General features: G+C 35.8%; 1 protein-coding gene across 1 annotated transcript in view; it reads left to right on the forward strand.

Annotated features, from left to right (window-relative positions):
• Nucleotides 1-1,623: 1,623 nt before the first annotated feature.
• The window catches only part of Zip48C (Zinc/iron regulated transporter-related protein 48C), a 54,395-nt gene continuing 41,011 nt past the window's right edge, over nucleotides 1,624-15,007 (forward strand). The window contains exons 1-4 of the mRNA XM_028316720.1: nucleotides 1,624-1,898; nucleotides 1,984-2,218; nucleotides 5,920-6,110; nucleotides 9,776-9,963. Of these exons, the coding sequence (XP_028172521.1) occupies nucleotides 1,791-1,898; nucleotides 1,984-2,218; nucleotides 5,920-6,110; nucleotides 9,776-9,963 (722 nt within the window). The 5' untranslated portion in view covers nucleotides 1,624-1,790. The remainder of the gene's footprint in view (nucleotides 1,899-1,983; nucleotides 2,219-5,919; nucleotides 6,111-9,775; nucleotides 9,964-15,007) is intronic.

Here is a 15,007-nt window from a genome sequence, read left to right on the forward strand (position 1 = left end):
TCAACATAACCATCTTTTACACTATTATTTAAAGTAATATCTTTTTTGTTTAGATTTCTTTTTTGACGATAATATTACTTGTCTAAAGTTCAAGTTTGTTGGCATTAGCACGTATACTTGAGGAAGTATACATATAGCGAATTGGTCCTATTCATAATTTATTGGTTTAACTTAAATCAGAACTGCGACCATAACGCACGAGCCGAGCAAGCGAAACCAGAGTGACGCTCCAGTCATTCAGTCAAGTTCCAGAAACAAATCGGTCCTATTCATAATTATTGGTTTAGGTTAGGTTAGAACTGTGACCACAACACACGAGCCGAGCGAGCGAATCCAGAGTCCCGCCCCAGTCATTCAGTCAAGTTCCAGACACGAATTCGTCCTATTCATAATTTATTGGTTTAGGTTAGGTTAGAACTGTGACCACAACGCATGAGCCGAGCGAGCGAAGCCAGAATCCCGCCACAGTCATTTAGTCAAGTTCCAGAAACGAATCGGTCCTATTCATAATTATTGGTTTAGGTTAGGTTTAGAGCTGTGACCACAACGCACGAGTCGAGCAAGCGAAGCCAGAGTCCCGCTCCAGTCATTCAGTCAAGTTCCAGAAACGAATCGGTCCTATTCATAAAATTATTGGTTTAGGTTAGGTTAGAACTGTGACCTTAAGTTACCTTCGCGAAGAAAACCTTCTGTACGTAGTACTTATTATTATTCTGTGGTATGAGTGAAAATATTATGGTAATTATGTTTAGGGATAAAAGTGTTATGATAAAAAACAGTAGGAGTTTAAATATATTTACATTAATGATATTATTAATTAAAATTTTAGGAAACATGAGTGTTATGAACATCGCCAGTAGCACTACAAATAGTATGAATGAAAACTTTAGGATGAAAAATTTTAGGAAGAGTGATCATTCGGATTTAAAATCGTTAGGAAGAACAATTTCGGGTAAATAACTTTAGGTGAGCCAATATGGACCCTGATTTCCGACATTGGATCATTGTTAACATTTTTCACATTTTTTACAGTAATTTCTTCCTAAAACGTTTTACCAGTAATACACTTATCATTTTTAATGATACCTATGTCAAGAAATAAAGATTTTACATTGGTTTCATTGAATTTGAGCAATTTTATATTGTTTGTTTATTTAGAAAGAGCAAGTCTGCCCACAGAGAGCGAGATACTGATACTTAAATTGTGCTTCAAGTAGGTATTGGGAGTCTGGCCTTCATTTTTATCTGTAGCTTCATGGCAGGACCGTAGCGTGTATATAACTTAACTGTATTTTTTTGTTTAACTGATTTGGGCAAGTGCAGAGACGAGTTACCTAAACCCCTATAACTGAAGAACTATCTAAAAATATTATCATGTCTGAATATGATAGTAATAGGATAATAAAAGTGATCGTGTTATTTTGCAAAAAAGAAAGCATACAATTTCCTCTTACTCCTATCTCACAAATTCAATCAAAATACTATTTGTCATAAGACATCTCCACTATTTACCTCGATTTCTCTCTCAATTATCTGTGGTCATAATTTATATTATCTTTGGTTTCCACATCATCTGTGGCTATGACAGCCGGAGTAAACGTCAAATTTGACATTTGATTGACGACAACTTAGCAAGGCCACACAGCAAAGCAGATAAACATGTGCGATATATAAAAAGGAATGCATAAACTGTGACTTATTTCGCGTCAACATGTGTTGAATAATGCTCCATAAAAAGTACTTAAAAATTTAATTATTTACTTAATACGTAGTTAGCAGTAAGTGACAAAATGATATCGGGATACGGTGCGGTAACACAGGCCCTTCTTGGGACCTTATTGACGTGGGGACTTACTGCCGCTGGAGCCGGCTGCGTATTCTTCATACGAGGCAAACATGTGCGTATGCTGTGCTTGATAATTACTGGTCCTCAGTAACAACTACGAGTGATATTGATTCCATTGTTATTGCTTTCTTTTACAGAGGAAGTTACTGGATGTATCACTTGGTTTTGCTGCCGGAGTAATGACAGCGGCATCATATTGGTCTCTCTTGAAGCCAGCGATAGAAATGTGTGAAAGATCTCCCCTATATGGTGATAAAGGACAGTTTGCATTTGTGCCAATCGCCGCCGGCTTTTTGTTTGGAGCGGTATTTGTGTTTGGAACTGACAGATTTTTGGACTATTTAGGAATTAGTTCGACAAATATGATGATGAGTAAGTATATTTTTTTATTACTTTGTTGTTAATTGTTGCCTACCTCATTGAGTTGGTTTGTCCCCTTCTGTTATCGTTATGTGAGTTTGCTTAACTGAGGTCACACCTGGTGCAGGTTGAATGAACCATCATGTGTCTGGAATAGTTACTGTTTGTGCTGATAGACAGATGGCTACTATCCTTCATCCAAATAAACTTGTCTAGTAACACATACCATCAATATGTAGGTCCTTTATGATCATTACGAATGATGACTTGTTCATTTATTTGATTGATTTTGACCTTTACTTGGGCTCCAGATAATACAAATAATTGAACCCTATTGCATGTATGTCAACAAAATTATTATCAGTAAGTACTTATAACTGAGCTCGGTCTAACTTAAATCATAAATATTTTAATTTTATGGAACATGGTAGAATAAATTCGTGCAATGGAACAATAAATGTTACTATTCAATACTTACTTTTTAAATGTAATCTGTACCATAATGAAAGTATTAAATGAAACATTCAATTATTTTAAATGATATTCCACTTTTGAAAAATCTATTTATACAGGTGATACATTTTGTTGTTTGTTATTAATCTTTGAATTTGCTAGGATTATATATTTGCTATCATCGGCTGTTATTGGCAGCTAGTATATTCACCTTGTTTTGATTGCAAGGTCCTACAAAAAAGATAAAACCAATATAACTTTGTTGTTCATATTAAATCTATAAAATCACCAGTGAATGCCTTATTGAAACAGCTACAATGTAGTGCCCTTGCATGTATATATTGATAATTTTAAACAAATATTAACAAAATCATCATATTGGTACTTCAAATTCCAGTGATACAATAATATGTGGCTATGGAAGCAACTTCAGTTGTTGATGTGAAAATTTTATTATTAACATCTTCAAACATTATTTTAAAGTTATTCTGTACTATCTAACTCATTATCCTAAACTATTTCTGCATGGTTACAATTACAATATTGTTACATTACCTTCTTTCAAATTTGATATTTTCAATAATGATTTCTTATAAATTGAAGGTCACATATCTATAGTACACATAGTCATTGAATGGCCAACAGTGCTTATTGTGTAACAAAGTATGAATACTAAAAGGCTCAAACTTTTGTGTGATGTTTTATGTTAATTTATTCCCAAAGTTCAGAATATTTTATGTGATAGATATTACCATATTCATACATTTTTAAGTAACTAATATTACATTTATCTGCAAATATAGTTGTCAAGAGTACCTTTAAGCTCTGTAGGTATAATATGGGGCTAAATAATTGGTGTGAAATTGTGATTACAAATTAGAAACACACCCATATTGATCCTCAAGCAAGAATAATTATAAGAAAAATAACAGTTGATAAACATGGAAATTTTAATGAGGACAAATAATTCAAAATACAATTTTTATTAGTAAATATTAAAAGAGTATGTTATCACGTTTTTTGTTGGGTCGTGTGTGTGTAGTATATGTATTGTAATCAGCAGTAATTTTTATTACTTTTATGACTTGGTATCAAAGGCTTGCTTTCATACAGTTCTAACATTGACGCTGATGTGTTTCAAGTTTAAGTTACTCTGTATGAGACGTAATAACAAGGAAATACATCAACTACTGTTTATTTAAACTAGTGTAGGATTCTTTAAACTTTATACTAATATTGTTAATTTTATCTTGCTAGAGATCAACTTGAGGATTTTAACTCTGAATAGAGTGTGGTCTCTGTTAAGATATATCTTATCTATAAAGACTTGGCTACCAGCATGTAGTCTGGAGTTCACATAGAGTGTTATCAGTATTTACAGTGAATAGCATTGCTTTATGACTGCATCAATCTAATATGTAAAGCATGTAGATATTTATTTATTTATTTCAAGATAGCAGTGACATAAATGTATAATGTCATGCAATAGAAGTTTCAACATGTAATATGAGTCTGTTTGCTTTAATTGCAGTTTTGAAATGATAATGCATTTATGTAGTTTTTCAAATGTGAATTTTAGAGCACATAGTAACTCCCAAATATTTTCTTAAATGGTCAATACTACTGCATCTCACTTAACACCAGGTGCGATTGCAGTCAAATATCTGCCTTGTTATGTATAAAAATACAGGTTTTGATATCAATACACAATTACACATAGTGCACAAACATTTTGAAAGTCGTCGGTCATGTTACATTATCATCACTAAATCAACAAACAAATAAAAAAATTCAAGTATAAATAGGATAAGATATAGGTACCTATACGTATTCTCGTTATAGAACATCATAGAATAAATATGAAGTCAACTTTGCGCGATTCGATCGTCAATATTTGATAAAGAAAACCTCATTGTTTAAAATAATTCAATGAGAACTTGGATCTGAATCGATTGTAGGTTCTGAGAAAAGTCCACAATTAATAACTTACGTAGTTACTCGTGCATTAATTATTTAAGATCATTATGTCTTTAGATGGGTAACATATTTTATCATTGATTGAAGACATCTCTGATTTAGCTAAAATATTTACTGATTTGCTATGAAAGGCAATGTATGGTCTATCTAATCATCTTATTAATTACACTAGCTGTACCCGCAGCTTCGTGTAGGTAGCCAGAGGTACCTAGGCGCGTTAAAATAGTTTTATAATTTTTCCGCGTGAGCGCGTTCAAACAAACAAACTCTTCAACTTTATAATATTAGTGCAGGTTTCTGTCTGCATTTCAATGACTTAAGTAAGGAACGGTTTTTATGATACGATTTTACGAAGAGTGTAAAACGATATTTTTAATTTGCAAGATTGTCAAAATCTGTAGGCAAAGACTATACATACTTACCTGTAGGTATGAGAAGCCAGGTCGTTCACTATATACCCCAAGTAAAACTGGTTTAGAAAACAAATGTTTAAACATTTATTTTGGTAATGGCTAACTAGTACGTGTCCTACACATTTTCCTTAAGCTTTGTATTCTTTTATTTTAATCGAAAAGTCAGGTTTATGAATAGGTAAGTAGATGTTCATACAGAAGAGTATTATCAAGTGGGTATAGTTTCTTTGAACCTCTAATACGATCAAAATCCGAGGAAGTCGTACGCCTAATCTCTGAAAAATTTTCATAACTTTGTTTTTTCAACTCTTTTCTGTCTGTGTAGGTACGTCACACACATCCTCCAAGAATTCTCTAAAAGACTGAACATCAAAGTCTCTAATATTTACATTTAAATCTTCAAATAAATTGCAAACCAAATCCGCAAAACGACTCTATTTTACTTCAAAGATAGCAGTCATGTCACGGTCAGATAATAGAGATTGTATTGATACAAACATTCCGAATCTTATCAATTAAACAAATTCGAAAAATATTTAAAATCATTGCAGGCTTTTTTACTTATCAACTAATGTCCTTCGTACACAAGGCTTACGCAAATCTTCGATACCCGACCGTGTCGGTGACCAATGAACAAAATGGCGAGGCGTGCCTGTGTACTAACCTCTATGAATTTGTATTGCGATAATCGCTTAGAGATTACAATAGTCTGGTATAGTAGAATTGCGTAGTTAAGAGTTCGTTCGTTTCAGCCAAATGACGTCCACTGCTGGACAAAGGTCTCCGCCAAGGATTTCCACAACGACCGGTAGCTAAGACTAAAAGGGTCTAACATAATATGAGTAAGCAAAATATCTTCATTTTTTACAGGCATGACGAAAACTAAAGATTCAAAAGAGAAGATAGAGGACTTAGAAATGATGACGGCGCTCAACAGGCGGCCGTCAACAAGCGTGGTGACGTTGGACGCACAGCCGCCTCCTGCAGACTTTGCTGACTGCATCAGCAATCAGCACACAGCGCAGAGGCGGCGCGGCCATCACCATTCGCAGCATTCTCTGGTAAGCAATCGTTTTAGCCAAATGACGCCACTGTTGGACAAAGACCTCCTCCAAGGATTTCCATAACGATCGGTCCTGCGCCGCCCGCACTTACTGGAGTAAGTAGAACAAAACAAATGCACCGTAGTAGCAACTACTGCCACTCTTCCCGTCGATGTCATAAAAGAAAATATACGAACATCAGGCCTCTCTAACCCGACTGGCCAGCGTGGGGAGTGCAGGCCGAAGTATAGTGTAGTGTCATGTTACTCAGGTGATGATGAAAACAAATGAACTAAATTGATGAAAAAGAGTAGAGTACTTTTCTTTCTTTCTTTAGTGATGCAGACTCATCTGATTGCATCAATCGCAGGAAAATTTTGCAATTGCGCCAGTGAGCAAAGATTCAGCGGGTCGCAATTATTATGGTCGGTATTTACTATACGTGCAGCACATTTAAATGTTGTTGTGGTGGTAGAATGGGTGAATTTATTACGAATTTTATTATTTCATATCATCCAAAAGCAAGTTGGTAAGACTCTTTGTTGTTATTGGAAAATTCCGTTGCCAAATAGCCTTTTGACGAATGGCATTGAGTTGTGCTGGACTTTCCTCAACGGAAACTGTAATGTGGAGAAACCACAATTTTTTATGAGTCTGGACCGAAATCATGTGCGATCTTATGTATACAGGGTGTTAGGTAAATGGGTATTGGCTCTGTGCACGATTACAGCGCCAACTAGCGTCCACAACTTTGTGGGCTCTGTCACATTGACATTTAAGTCGTATATTTGTGAAAAAATATCGAAATGAAAAATAACAAATATTTTCGACTAATAGATTGTTGTGATACCACGATTTGGGTGGAAAAAAGGTTTTGAAATCATTTTGGTCATTCAAATCAAATGAGGTAAGTCCAAAAAGTGTGTTTAATTTTGATTGTGTAAGGGTTTGTTTACTTTATTTATAGTTGTAGTTTTACAGTAAAACAAAAAGAAAAATCTACTTTAACGGTTTCATTATACAACGTGTCCCAAAATTCAAGGATAAGCCGGCGCCGCAGGATGGACATAGTCATGACTACTTTAGGAAAAATAAGGAAAAAATCTATCTCAATTATTTTTTAAGTTACACAATAAATTACGAAATCCTTCGAAAATTGACACCCCTTATGATATTTTACATTACCACGACCACCATTTTTCAAATATTTCTGTTTTTTTGTTTGTATCGGCAACTAAAGTAGTGCTGCTGTCCACCCCAACTCTTAAAACCCCCAGAATCCTTGCAGCTTTTACACAAAAGTTAATCAAAATATCTTATTTCCTTAAAATTTTCAACGATTTTTACTTTCACTCCACTTTGACTCATCGTATTGTAAAAAAAAAGTATAAACACTACTGCGGCAAGTTTTTTATAAAGTTGACGCAACTATCCAAGATTCCAAAATGGTATAATACTCTAAGATACCTAGTCGCAAAAAAGATATGCGTACCATTTTTACAAGCACTTCGCTTGTTAGTTGTATGGGATAAATCTTGCAACTGAATTTAAAACCAGTTCTCCTCAACCGATTGAGCTGAAATTTGGTATACTTATGTAAGTACGATGAAAATGCAATATTATGGTACCATTGAGCTGAATGGAGACTGGAGGTGGCCATAGGAACTTCTAAACGAAACGGCGGAATTGCATCTAGTTTGGGTTCGTTGGATTTGTCTTTTCGAGCACTTTAGTGCTAGATGATGTCCAGGGTCCTGATGATGAAGTCAAGAGGTGGCAGGAGCTGGCCATAGGAACTCCTAAACGAAACAGCGGAAGCTTATCGAGTTTGGGTTCGTTGGATTTGTCTTCCCGAGCACTTGGGCCATGAGATTGAGAAACAACTAAAAAGTTTAAAATAAAGTTGTAATAAAAAAGCTTGTTTTTAAAACCCAAACTAGATGCAATTCCGCCTTTTCGTTAAGAGTTCCTATGGCCACCTCCAGACTCCATCCAGCTCAATGGTACCATAATATTACATTGTCATCGTACGAACACAAGTATACCAAATTTCAGCTCAATTGGTTAAGGAGAACTGGTTTTAAATTCAGTTGCAAGATTTATCCCATACTAACTAACTAGCGAAGTGCTTGTAAAAATGGTACGCATATCTTTTTTGCGACTAGGTTTCTTAGAGTATTATACCATTTTGGAATCTTGGATAGTTGCGTCAACTTTATAAAAAACTTGCCGTAGTAGTGTTCATACTTTTTTTTTACAAAACGATGAGTCAAAGTTTAGTGAAAGTAATAATCGTTGAAAATTTTAAGGAAATAACATATTTTGATTAACTTTTGTGTAAACACTGCAAGGAATCTGGGGGTTTTAAGAGTTGGGATGGACAGCAGCACTACTTAAGTTGCCGATACAAACAGAAAAACAGGAATATTTGAAAATTTGTGGTCGTGGTAATGTAAAATATCATAAGGGGTGTCAATTTTCGTCGAATTTCATAATTTATTGTGCAAGTTAAAAAATAATTGAGATAGATTTTTTTCTTTATTTTTCCTAAAGTAGTCAAGACTATGTCCATCCTGTGGCGTCGGCTTATCCTTGAATTTTGGGACACGTTGTATAACAGTAAATATATTTAAATGTTCCTGTATCGCTAGTAATAAATTAAATATCGTATTCAGATCGAAATGAGTATTGTTTTGAAGACCTGGTTTGTGAGTGTTATAATATCAAATTCCAACCACAAACCGTATTTAAAGGGAAGTTGTTGGTATTGGCTGGACAAGTCCGAGATGTAGAAGAATTAAGAACAAAACAAGGGCAGAGTTCAATACTTCACGCTCTCATCATAAGGCACACATCTGTGCACAACAACTACTGTGACTCATTTTTGTACTACCACGTTGTATAGTCTAGTTATTTCCAAATTGTAAACGCCTATTAAACCAGCCCTATCGAAATACAGTCCACTCTTTTATTTAAGTTCCCAGTAGGACCCTTTTCATGCTATTAATTAATGATATTAAAATGCATTATGTAGAATCGCTTTGCCATTGACAGATACATCTGATGACAGAGCTTACATTATTTCTACTTTTGACCACCATGAGCGCTGCGATAGATTATGTTACCCCCACCTAGTACTTCGCACCCAGCGAATATGAGCCGACACTAGCCCATGTTAACATATGCATATAAATGGTATGATGAAGTCAAAAATTTGATATCATCATTTAGTTATTTATTTTTTCTTTTCATACAAAATAAAATTTATAAAATCAGATTTGTATGAAAATTAAAATAATTAGAATGATGATATTAATTTTCTGACTTCACCATACCATTTATATGCATATGGGAACATGGGCTAGTGTCGGCTCATATACCCATTTACCTAACACCTGTAGAACTGTTAAAATCACCGACACAATTCAAAATAAAGACCGACCTTCATTTAAGATTGTATAGGAAACTGAAAAACATGGTGCTTTTGTAGTAACCACAAAAAACGATCAGTGAGGGTAATTTTTTTTGATTTGATATACACCCTAAAGCAACTTACTCCTTCTGTGACCAGCGTTGGCAGGTGGATATCGCAACTTTTTTTCCAGATACACCACAACGGTGGTAAGGGACAATAGACAGGGAATCAGGAGCATTTCATGTAACATTTCCTTCTAACTTTCCAGAAAGAGAACGGCGAAGGTGACCATCGGGACAGCATAGCCAAAGCGCTTGAAGCGCGGCAGTCCCAGTGGAAGCGGATCATGCTGCTCGTTGTGGCCATCACAGTCCACAATATACCCGAGGGGCTTGCTGTGGGCGTCTCCTTCGGTGCCGCCTCCAAAAACGATGCCGCTAACTTCAACAGTGCCAGGTATGTTGTAGACCTTATCTCTTATGTACTTAGTACTAGTTTTCTGTGTTTATTAAAGCAGAAATGCTTTTTAGGACGTTTACATAAAGGAGCGGGCACTGCTTTATTGATTTTGTGCTAGATAATACCTCAACTGAGGCCATTGCGACTGTAGTGTCCTATTCTCCTACATACAGGGTGTTACTTTGCATTCTTGCCATATTTACAGAGGTTACTATATTACTGATACTGAACACAAATCAGTAAAAAAATAATGCCCGAAAAAATTTTTTTTTAATCTTGAGTATTTTATTTTATCGACAATTTGTTAAACACACCACTAATTATCGTAACGCATGCACATCACTTGTTGGCGATGGCGATGGAGACTTTTTAACTTTTTATTGTATTTTTAAATATCTATTGCAATCTATTGTCTTTAAAATGTCTTTTTGACACTTGTAAAAAACTGAGAAATCCATCAATCACAAATCACATTATAAATAATACAAAAATGACTGAAGTGTATTCAAACAACGAATAATTTAATCAAAATGGTGCTTGGAGTGTCTGCAAGACGTCTTAGACGAAATGCTTGATGACGTACCCTTAGCGTTACACCAAATGCTCTACTACCAGCAGGATGGTGCTCCCCCACAATAAGGACGTCAAGTGCGCGAATAATACGTTTGGTGAACAGTGGATTGGACGAGGGGTCCAGTAGCTTGGCCACCACGATCCTCGGACCTGACACCAATGGATTTTTGGAGTGACTTGAAACGACTGGTATGCGCAGAAGAGATAAACAGTGTAAACGCGTTACATGAAAGGATTGTTTTAGTGAAACTGTGAGACAAAACCTTTAAGTGTTGAGAAAACTAAAGCGAAAAACCTACGCTTCGCCGTGCTAGACTGTGCCTTCATCAGAACGGAGGACACTTTGAAAATTTGCTTCGCAGTACGTAAACTTTGTAAGTAGGAACTTATAAATAAATAATTAATTGTGAATAAGGTGATTTCATTTCATACTTAATTTATTAATTTGTAAAAATTTGGTACAATGTTATAAATTAATTAAAACCCTAATAATTATTACGTATTTTTGACGGTCCTAAGCCCGTAAAGTAGAAAGGAAAATCTGAAATCAACTGAAGAGTATTTTAAAATAATTATTATGACTGGATAAAAAGGCTGGTACCCAGAGCCATAAAATTAAGAACTAGGCCACGCCCACTAGGTTCATTCCACTTGCACCTGTAAAACGTGCGAGACAAAATTGGTTTATTCCAATTTGTACTGAAAAACCAAATTTACTAAAAACTTAGTGTACTTTCTTTATGGGAGTCTCTTGTTTATCTTAAATAATAGGTATTGTTCCCTACTTTTATCTCTGTGAATATGGCAAGAATGCAAAGTAACACGGTGTATATTTATTGCATGAAGTCGGATAACTTTAAAATTCCTCTAAAACCTTTAGAAGGTCTATTCAATATACCACTGCCATATTTGAATTAGTTCATTAATTTAATGGTGGAATTTAGAGACTTAGGTCGTTGTAATGAGTGAGAGCATAATAGATTAACACGTGCAATTTTATGAAACGTATAAGCAAAATTGAAATAATTTTATAAAAAGAAAACATTTTTAAACAATGATATAAGATTGCTGAGATCTTATTGTACAGATCGATAAGATAAAATATCTTTCATTCACGGATTGCATACTGATTTTAGTTCCCGATAAATCCGCTGCCATATGTCCTCGGTCACCTGTAGAGAAAGCAGTTGACTAGAATTTATCATATTAAACCAACAAGCATAAGCAAAATCATTATAAACGCATGTTTATTTAGTTGCCACTTGTGGTGAATAAATTTTTCTTGATTTCCCTTTTCTGATGACTTATAAACACTGCGCCATCTATCCAAGAATAACAAAAGTTTTGACTCTACCGAGTTTTATCAAAGTTGTTGCGATAGCCAGCAGCGCTCTAAGCATTCACCAGTGCTGCCCTCTGTATAAACCGATTAACTTTACAAACCACCGTTTGTCATGGATTAGTGTATTTTACTATTCATGATAAGATGGTTCCGAAGATATATCGATAGAGGGAGCTAGTAGGTGGAGTCATAAAACTGTGGACAACTAATAGAGGTCTATAGCCACATGAAAATACCATCAAGTCGTATCAGGAAACTACTCCGAATGTATTGATTTAGTATTACGCCATAAAAATTTTTATGCTTATAACATTTAGGCAGCAATTCCTCAGCTCAAATTCTTAATAGATTGGGCTAATAACGTTTAGCGATTCACACAACACTATTGTGTAACTGATACTGTTGCTTTAGAGTTCATTTCGTAGTCATGATATAACTTAGGTTTTTCCTGGGAATTGCGTTAGTATATTTCCATGGGCCAAAAACGCGTAGTTCTATGAATACTTAGATAGGGCAAGCACGTACTTATGTGTCCGCCATTTTGTTACGTCAGTGAAGGAACGTGAGGCACCGTTGGTGCGGCGCTGGCGCAGGAATTTCATTGATAACTTGCGGGAGCGGGACGCAAGCTAGGCCGGGACCCGGGCCCTCTGTCTCCGACCTATTAATTAATAACACACTGTTTGCGCCATCTGCATTTTAATTTATTGATATTGAACGTAATGCTCCACTTACGATTTGTACCAAACAAAGGGCTATTTAAACAAACGACACTCTATTACGACACTTAATTCTATCATCTTGCGCTCGTGCAATCGCTTATTCGAAGAATTTATGTAAGTGTCAGACATAAAATAATTAATACAGATTTAATTTGGAATTGGAGTGCACTCGTGTAAAGTGCTATCGAACTGGATCCAAATACTTGTCCTATTATTTTTACATGGAAGATTGCTCATCGTTGTTCTGTTATATTTTTAGGTTTCAGTATAAATATCCCGTCTACTTTTTGTTAAAGATAAAACGCCGTAGAGAATTGTCACGTCTCGTCTCATCGAATGTTTGGCATAAGCCGTCACACGCCTACTTACCTCGTTGGCATGGTGATCTCGTTTCTGGCAACAAGAGTTAATTCTGCCTATTTCATTATGAAACGTTTGAATAGCGCCGGTCGTTCTATGGCAAATTAGAGATGTTGCAAGTTTTTTCGCCATTCATCGGCGACTTTAAACTTTTTCTGTGTGCACAAAGCGAGTAAGTCGAGACGGCCGAGGGGCCCGCCGGTGAAGGTGTCCGAGAGAGGAGCGAGGAGTAGCGAAATGAGTGTATTGGCAACGTCGGTTCATTTGTAGTTGCGCCGAGTCGAGCCAAATCGCGTGGCGGCCGCGGGGCATCGACCCGGCGGCGCAGACGTAGCCGTCACCGCCGCCGCCGCCGCCGCCGCCGCCCGGTGAAACTATTTCACTGAAAAATCTGCCGGCGCGACGTATCATTGAAGTCAACCTTGACGATTTGTCGCGTCGTCTATACCGACGCGTGGGTGCCTCCCGAACATATTCATAACCGTTAAACATTGCCACCTGTCACTAATGTACTTGTTAACAAGTACATACAGCATCTGAGTACCTTAGTAATGATTGGCAATTTCTTATTGGGTTACGTTAACTCTTATATTTGTGTGCTCACATTCAAAAGTCATTGGCACGGTCATTATTTAATTGTGTTCGTTCTAATTATAATATTTACAGACCATTGGCATTTAACGATTTACTAAAATTAAGAAATAGCTATATCATACAATAAAAAACATATTATTCGTATTACGAATAACAGTAATGAATAATTTAATAAGTGTGGGCAGGCATAGGGAGCAGTTAAATATGCTTAAACACTAGTTTAGCCTCCTTGATTGATAGCTTCCTGATGCACTCAAGCTAGACTCGTAAAATGATAATGGCGCCTAATTACCCACCGATTTGAATTTTCATTCATTGTTACCTTCGAGTGACGATAGCTAGAATATTGCGTGTTTAATTAGACTTGGTTATTATGCTTTTGTGGCCGATGTGTAGAATTCTTTGATAAAAAATGTACTTTAGTGTTTGAGATCATTTTGGTGGTACATTATGATACATATTTTGAATTTAAGTCAGTAATTTGACGTTTCGATGGACCAAAAAGTTAATAGTCATCCAATTCAATTAGACTAAAGAACTTCGATACAACCACTAACTTGTTTCAGTAGTGACATCAATCCTTAGGTCTGAGAAGAGAAACCTTAGTCAAATACCAAACCTTTTTAAAAAAAATAACTCTGGTCAATATAATAGGTCTCACCCTAGTCCATAATGTGAGACTATTATTTGACAGAAGACCGTGAGATCACCTAAATAAGTTCTTCCTCTTTATATAGCTCTATCATCTTCTTTTCCAGTCTTGGTATGATACACAGGCAACCCGTATGAATGTGAGGCATTTCCCTTTTCCAGATCAAAACTTTTTCACGGAGAGATTATAGTAAATAGTTACGTAGGTAGGTGCAATTTTAGGATATTATACATAGTTTGGCAGGATTATCTGTTTGTCAGTCTATTCATGATTACCTCTCTAGTTAGGTAACCTCTAGATACTATTTAGCTTGGATATTCGGTTTACCTACTCGTTTCAATCACAGTCATTGATTTTGTTCTTTAATATTTTGTCTAAATATTGAAATGTAACCAATCAAAAGCCTCAATTTATGTTTGAGATAGAAGATAGAGTTTTGAGCTTCGATCTGTAATGTAGAGCATAGGTATGGATTAGATTGAAAATAAGTTAATCATCATATCCAAGTACTTTTTGGCAATTTCTGCTTTTATTGCCCATAATTCGTAGATATGTTTTGTAAATTGCCGAGAGTCTCTTCTCTGAGATCCCTTAAATAATGTTATGAATTATGAATGCTATGCTTTTACCTGCTCTACATGTGCAAAAAGACCCTTACATTCCGAGCACTGTTCATTAATCAATCCCAAGCTTCAATCTCCCGAATATTTGTGATTTTGTGTTGTCTCGTCAGGACCGGGTATATAAATAGCCGTATGAAATTAAAAGATTCGCGACCGGGGTATCGGAATGCCGACC

Source organism: Ostrinia furnacalis, unplaced genomic scaffold (genome assembly GCF_004193835.3).
Source record: "Ostrinia furnacalis isolate ACB-3 unplaced genomic scaffold, ASM419383v2 OfSCF5861, whole genome shotgun sequence".
Classification (NCBI taxonomy): domain Eukaryota; kingdom Metazoa; phylum Arthropoda; class Insecta; order Lepidoptera; family Crambidae; genus Ostrinia; species Ostrinia furnacalis.